The 7,010-nt window shown below is 40.4% G+C and overlaps 1 protein-coding gene across 1 annotated transcript; it reads left to right on the top strand.

Annotated features, from left to right (window-relative positions):
• Positions 1-3,210, top strand: LOC118224096. Its single transcript, XM_035411285.1, has 4 exons — positions 1-27; positions 1,499-1,529; positions 1,624-2,393; positions 2,764-3,210. Exons 3-4 carry the CDS (start codon positions 1,780-1,782, stop codon positions 2,855-2,857), a joined length of 708 nt encoding a protein of 235 aa, XP_035267176.1. The 5' UTR covers positions 1-27; positions 1,499-1,529; positions 1,624-1,779; the 3' UTR covers positions 2,858-3,210.
• Positions 3,211-7,010: the final 3,800 nt, after the last annotated feature.

The following is a 7,010-nucleotide window of genomic DNA, read 5'->3' as shown; positions in this document are numbered from 1 at the left end:
TGAAAGATCTCTAACTGCCTGATCTCTGTGAGTACACCTCAGCATTTTCAACATTTGTGTGTTATATCAATACTTGCTATATTATTCAAAAAGTATGGCAGTGTATTAACTTGATGAAAGGCACTGCTTTTTTATGCCGGTGTGAGATGTTATTATTGCAAATTATCAGCATTTGTCAGTTTGAATCTTTATGAGTGATTGTGTGAACGGGGTATTGGGAAACAGCTATGAAGCAATTTTATACAACCCATAACATTGCATCATACAGATCTGTTGTATTTAAAATGAATGTATGTATTAGTCACTAATAATTGTCATCATGAGTTTGTGATTCCCTCTGTGAGTTAATGGGTAAATGGGTGCCAGCTTGTTTAATTTAAAGAAGCGGTTCACCTAAAAATAAAATAATATTGGCTTACACAGTTGGCTTACTTCGGTACAAAGTAGTTTTCAATGAAACCTTGCATCCAGCAAGGTCTTTGTATGGTTGGGAGTAACAATGTCATTATATTTAGAAAGCCATGTGGCTGTTGGGTTTTTCTTGTGTAAAGTTTTGGAACCTTGAGTGGCACAAACGTTGGCCACTGGAGTTCATTGTTTCAGGTTGCACCGTAGCAGATTAGGGCTGGGCAATATATCGATATTATATCGATATTGTGATATGAGACTACATATCGTCTGGGATTTTGTATATCGTAATATCGTGACATGGCATAAGTGTTGTCTTTTCCTGGTTTTAAAGGCAGCATTACAGTAAAGTGTTGTAATTTTCTGAACTTACCTGACTGTTCTAGCTGTTCTATTATTTGCCTTTACCCACTTAATTATTACATAGGCATAACTGATGATTATTTATCAAAAATCTCATTGTGTAATTTTGTGACAGTACCAATAGTCATCCCCACAATATCATCACAATATCGATATCGAGGTATTTGGTCAAAAATATTGTGATATTTGATTTTGTCCATACCGCCCAGCCCTTCAGCAGATATCTAGAAAACTCGTCAAGTCTCAGTGAAATTTTTTGAATGGATAGATAGCACTCCGGGCGAGTGGAAATATAGCTTTATTTCATTTTTGGGTGAACAGCCCCTTTAATCTAATGTTACCAAGACTGTTACACATCTCCAGTCAAAATCCTGAATTTCTCAGAGAGCCTCAATGGTCTGTGCTCAATGGTCTAAGATCATGGTTTTAAAGTAAGCAACTGAGCGAAGACTAGGCTAGCAACTCCGCTGTAACGACATTACAGTTAATGAGGAGTTCTGTGACATCATCATTTTGTTTATCCTTAATTTATCTAGGTCAGTCTGAAATAGAACCTCTTCTTTAAGAGAGCCCTGGCACACAGCATAAGGTTCATCTGTGGGTAGAAATGTATTATTTATTCCATTTTATCTGTAAGTCCACTACTCATTATGAAAAACACAAGAGGCAACTATTGGAGAGTTTCGTGTCCAATTATACATTAATTTGATTTTGCATACTCTTTCAGATTTTACATTCCAAAATGAGTTCCACTTCAGGTAACCTAATTTTTTAAAACTTTTTTCTTGTTTTTAAATTCTCTGAACTTGAGGATATGATCTTAAATTGTGTTTTTTTCCATGTCCTCTCCAGGGTCCACAGTTTATGTTGTGAGTGAGGACCAGCCCTATGACTCCACCATCACCTACCAGGGGGGGGTAACTGAAATAATCACTGAGTCCTCGCCCGGCACTGTCATTTCTGAACCGGGGGGGGGATATTCTGTGACCTACACTGGTGAAGGTGGCTATGGCTACAGTTCTGGTACTCAGGGTGATGATAGCAGTGAAGGTAGTTATGGGTATACTTCTGGTACTTATGGTGGTGATAGCACTGAAGGTAGCTATGGGTACAGTTCTGGTACTCAGGGTGGTGGTACCGTTGAAGGTGGCTATGGGTACACTGGTATTGAAGGTGGTAATAATGATAGCCGTCCTCAAACGGAAGGTCATTGTCATGGACCCGATCATGGTCATGGTCATGGAACCAGTCATGGGCATGGTCACGGACCCGGTCATGGGCATGGTCATGGACCCGGTCATGGGCATGGGCATGGACCCTGTCATGGACCTGAGCGTGGACCCAGTCATGGGCATGGTCATGGACCTGGTCATGGGCATGGGCATGGATCCTGTCATGGACCCGAGCGTGGGCATGGGCATGGTCATGAACCTAGTCATGGGCATGGGCATGGACCCTGTCATGGACCCGAGCGTGGACCCAGTCATGGGCATGGTCATGGACCTGGTCATGGGCATGGATCCTGTCATGGACCCGAGCGTGGGCATGGGCACGGGCACGGGCACGGTCATGGGCATTGTCACTGACCCAAAAAGCATGGTCACTGTGGTACACGCTGAGGGGTAAGAACATATATAATTGAATTAAACTATGAATTTTACTAATTCTTTTTTTAAGATTCACATTTTGCTGTAGCTACAGAAAAATAAAAGTTAAACTGCCTGTTCCATACTGAAGTTAAAGATGTGTCATGGTTTTAGAGACTGTGTGAGATTTGTTTGTTTCATGCTGTACAGATTCTTTAATTTACTGCTCCTTATGTTATGTGGGCTAGAATCGATGAACTACTTTGAAGCGTTTAAAAGTTTATTAACTGTGCACCCGCACAACATGATGACCTGCAACACTATAGTACATTGAGAACAGACACCAACTGCCACTTGTTGTGATGATGTCACTGAGGAGGGTGTGGCTTACTTTTGTCTCCTACAGCACACCGGCAGAAGCAGCGCCAGCAGCAGTCACAGTGACTTCAACTAGAGCAACCTCTAGAGGATGGAGAGGGCACTGCTCCTCCCAAGGATAATTAATATTCAGCAACCTATTTCCTTGTTTCAGATTTTCCTACATGGTCATTCAGCTTTACCTACGCCTCTGAAGTCTTTGTACACCTTATCATTTAGAAGCATTCTCAGGATGTGAGACTTCACATAATCACTGTGCCATACATCTTACATTTTATAAATATGTAATCTTCTCTGTCTTTACTTGCATGCATGTATTCTATACAGGAAAATATAATATATCCTTTGAAAAATGGAACTGTGCAGAAGCTGAGAATGAATGTTCAGATCAATGGAATCTTTTATTCATCACAAATATGCAGATGAAAACTTTCAATGACTATTCACTGGAAAATAAAGCAGGATAAAGACCACCCCTTGCATTCTTGAGGTTCTTAAGCAAAGATGGCGCATAAAAACGTTGACAACAAACTTTGATTGGTTATTTTTGTGGCCTCAGTGTTTCATAATTCTGTGATTGACATATACTGAAGGCACTAAACTTGGTGTGTTGGTAAGCCACAGTCAGACTGCTGTCAGCTGGAGGTTCTAATGTATTCATATCAATTATGAATCGTGTGTGTCCTCTTTCTCTGAATGGAGTTATTTGCAAATATATATATTTTTTATATAATTCCAAATAAATATCTTAACTTGTGCAGGCATAAAGGATATGCCTAGTTAATGAATACAATGATCACATTATTACCAAGGTGAGGCTACTGGGTGGCTCATCCTGTAAAAGCACTGTTCTAATGCACTGTTGGGCCCAGACTTTGGTATTAAACCCAAGATATGTTAGTAGTGGCAAAAGCCCCACAGGGTGACACATATTGGGTTTCTCCACGCTGTGATTGCAGTCTTATTGCACGCCAGCAAGCTCTTGGTCGATCAGGCACCTGCAGGTCCACTTGTTGAGATACACATGAAATGACTTCCTCTGACTCATCTCTGTACAAGCCCAGATTGAGAATTGCAATGTGATAAGAAATGGGGCTTGTCATCTCACAATTTGGAGGCGACCACATCGGTAGGAGAGGTTGCAGCAGTGAGTGTTTATATATTTTGAAATATTTTGAAATAGTCAGACTTATATTTAAAATGTAACAAGCACACCTCAAACATTTTTGATTGCAGCATTGGTATGAGCAGATGACTAATTAGGAATACTTGTAGATGAATTGCTTGTTTCTAGGAGGTTGTAACTTTAACGGACAGAAACATGAGCCAAAATCTTAAACTTTAAGACGTTTTCCATTTATGTAAATGTCTTCAACAATCCTTGAGTGAATTTGCTTTTGTGTGAGTAGAGTGAGAGAAAATTGGCACAGTCCTACGAGACAGTTTGTTTTCAAATTAGATAGCTCGTCATTCCTGAAATAATAGAGGTTAAAACTTTTTTTCTCTCTCTCTCTCATTTTCTGATTGGTTGGGCAAGACAAAGGTGTGAGTGGGCGATGCCCAACTCTGTACCTCTGTTTCCACTCATGGCCACCAGAAAGAGAGTTCCACCAGGGCGTATTTTCCATAGCCCAAAACCAGGGAGGCCTACAGGACCTTACATGGCAGTACCCTCACAAACAGGTGGCACACCTGAAGCTGACTGGCATTCAACCAAGTGCCCTGGTGCTTTCGTGAGATTCCACTGCTATAGTGTGCGAGAATGGCTCACTGCTGAGACAGGGGCCTGGGTAGGGTTCTCACTGGTTTTAAATGGGTATTGCTCACTGCTCAGCTTGGTGGCTGCATGAAGTTTGTAAAATGTTGTAATAATTTCATATTTTTAAATACTTAAAAACAAAATTATATGTGTCAATCAGATATAATCCATCTCACATTTTAGATCACACTGATCTTTATATTAATACTGATTGGGCTAGTATATCTGTAAGTACTTAAAAAACTAAAATGTTTTCATATGCCAATGCTTGCCCAAAGGTTGTATGTACAGTGCTTTCCATAATGTTTGGGACAAATACTTTTTTTTCTTCATTTGGCTGTGTACTCTACAATTTTAGATTTGTAATTAAACATTTCACATGTGGTTAAACTGCATATTCTCAGCTTTTATTAAATTATATTTTTATGACTTGGTTTCAGCATGTAGAAATTACAGCACGTATGATACATTGCCCCCTATTTCTGGTAACCATAATGTTTGGCATATACAGTATTAATGTTAGCGTAAATGAAAGTAGTCGTGTTTAGTACTTTGTTGCATATACTTTGTATGCAATGACTGCTTGAAGTCTGTGGCGCATAGACCATCACCAGGTGCTGTGTATCTTCTCTGGTGATGCCCTGTCAGGCCTGTGCTGCAGTCACCTTCAGCTCCTGCTTGCTTCGGAGGCTAGTTGCATTAGGTTTCCTCTTCAGCATATGAAACGCATGTTCAATTAGAATCAGATTGGGTGAATGACTCTAAAATACATTTCCTAAAACACATTTCCTTAAATGTATAATATTTTGGAGGCATGCGATGCTGGGAGGGGTGGGACACCAGCTGGGGCAGTTCTTCAGTGCAACCCCATGATCAATTAGTTTACTACAGGTCCACCTCTTGAACTACAAATTAAATGTCTTAGCTCAGTTTAAGTTACCCATTGCTTCAGTTAGATCTTTGCTTATCCTTGTAGGAGGCAAGATTCAGTGGCGTCGCTAGGGGTGGGCTTTCGGGGCTGAAGCCCCGGATGTTTTTCGTCCAGCCCCGGACCTTTTGACACCAACAAAAAAAAATAAATAATGTTTTTTGTTTTTTTTGACACCCGAAAAAAAGATACAGCCCCAAATATAATTCCATTTAATGCAGCCCTAACGTATAGGCGCAGTAGGTTGCAATAAGACGGATTCGATGACTAGCACTGGCACAGTTCAGTAACGTTAGTGTCAGTGAACTTACATTACATTACATTACAGGCATTTGGCAGACGCTCTTATCCAGAGCGACGTACAACAAAGTGTAACCATAACCAGGAACAAGTATGACGAAACCCCTAGAGAGAAGTACCGGTCCAAGTACAGGGAACAACCGCATAGTTCAACTTGGACCCTGATGGTTAAACTGATTAACACTACCAGCGAGAACGGCAACAACGCAATCTATGGAAAAATAAAAATAAATAAAAATACAAGTAGTCTTTAAGACAGTTGATGTGCCTAAGTCACCTATGAAACAGCTGCCTAGTTACCCTAAGTTTAGTCATTTACAGGGGGGAAGGGAGGGATGGGGAGAGGTGCAGCCTGAAGAGGTGGGTCTTTAGTTGTCGTTTGAAATGGGTCACAGTCTCAGCTGTTCTGACCTCCACAGGGAGGTCATTCCACCATCGTGGGGCCAGAACAGACAGGAGACGTGTTCTGGAAGTGTAGGTGCGAAGAGGGGGAGGTGCTAGGCGTCCTGAGGTAGCAGAACGGAGGGAACTGGCTGGCATGTAGGGTTAGCTAACGTAACTGGCTGGCTAAGCCAGCTAACGTTGTTAGCTATGTATTCTTTTTAGCTTGCCTCCCAGTGCCTTTACATGCTAGTATTTTTTTTTTAAGCCATTACATATCATCACTCACAGCTGCATAGGATAAGCAGCTAGGTAGTTAGCTAGCTATTTATGGATATTATTTTGTTAATTAATTTAGTTACAGTATATCTTATACATATTCTGGTAACTAAGTGTGTTTGTAGACTATAGCCAGTTATATTGAATCACGTAGGTATTTACTCTGTTAGTTTGTTTCTCTACTGTAACATAACCAGTTACTGTAGGCTACGTTAATTATGTAACTACATCTAGCTGTCTTCATTCTGCTTTGCAATATAGCCACATACATACATATTACATTCATTCAACACTATCCCTATACTAGCCAGATTAGTATAGCACTGCCACTGTCTCTATTATTTTTTGTAATCTACAGTAATGTTTGTATGTGTAATAATAATATAATAAATGGGTCCCATAAAAATTTGCGCACGCACGCCAAATTAGAACTCCCCTTTGGGCTAAGCCTTTAATGTCTTTGAATTTGAGAAACGCCCCTGGAAAGATTATTCAAGATAAGGGCCTCATATTTGTTGAAATGCATCTGCTTTTAATACTATCCAGCCACACCTGGTTGCAAATGAGCTCCTCTCCCTTTGTAAACTCGATTTTAATACTATTGGCTGGATAACAGACTTTTTTACTT

Source organism: Anguilla anguilla, chromosome 3 (genome assembly GCF_013347855.1).
Source record: "Anguilla anguilla isolate fAngAng1 chromosome 3, fAngAng1.pri, whole genome shotgun sequence".
Lineage (NCBI taxonomy): Eukaryota > Metazoa > Chordata > Actinopteri > Anguilliformes > Anguillidae > Anguilla > Anguilla anguilla.
The sequence above is the reverse complement of the archived record's forward strand: the minus strand, read 5'-3'. Positions and strand labels throughout refer to the sequence as shown.

What these genes read in the sequence shown, in the direction of transcription:
- LOC118224096 (XM_035411285.1), top strand. Translation starts at nt 1,780, where the DNA reads ATGGCTACAGTTCTGGTACTCAGGGTGATGATAGCAGTGAAGGTAGTT. An exon ending in ACTGTGGTACACGCTGAGGG is followed by an intron (nt 2,394 to 2,763) that starts GTAAGAACATAT and finishes TGTCTCCTACAG; the next exon opens with CACACCGGCAGAAGCAGCGC.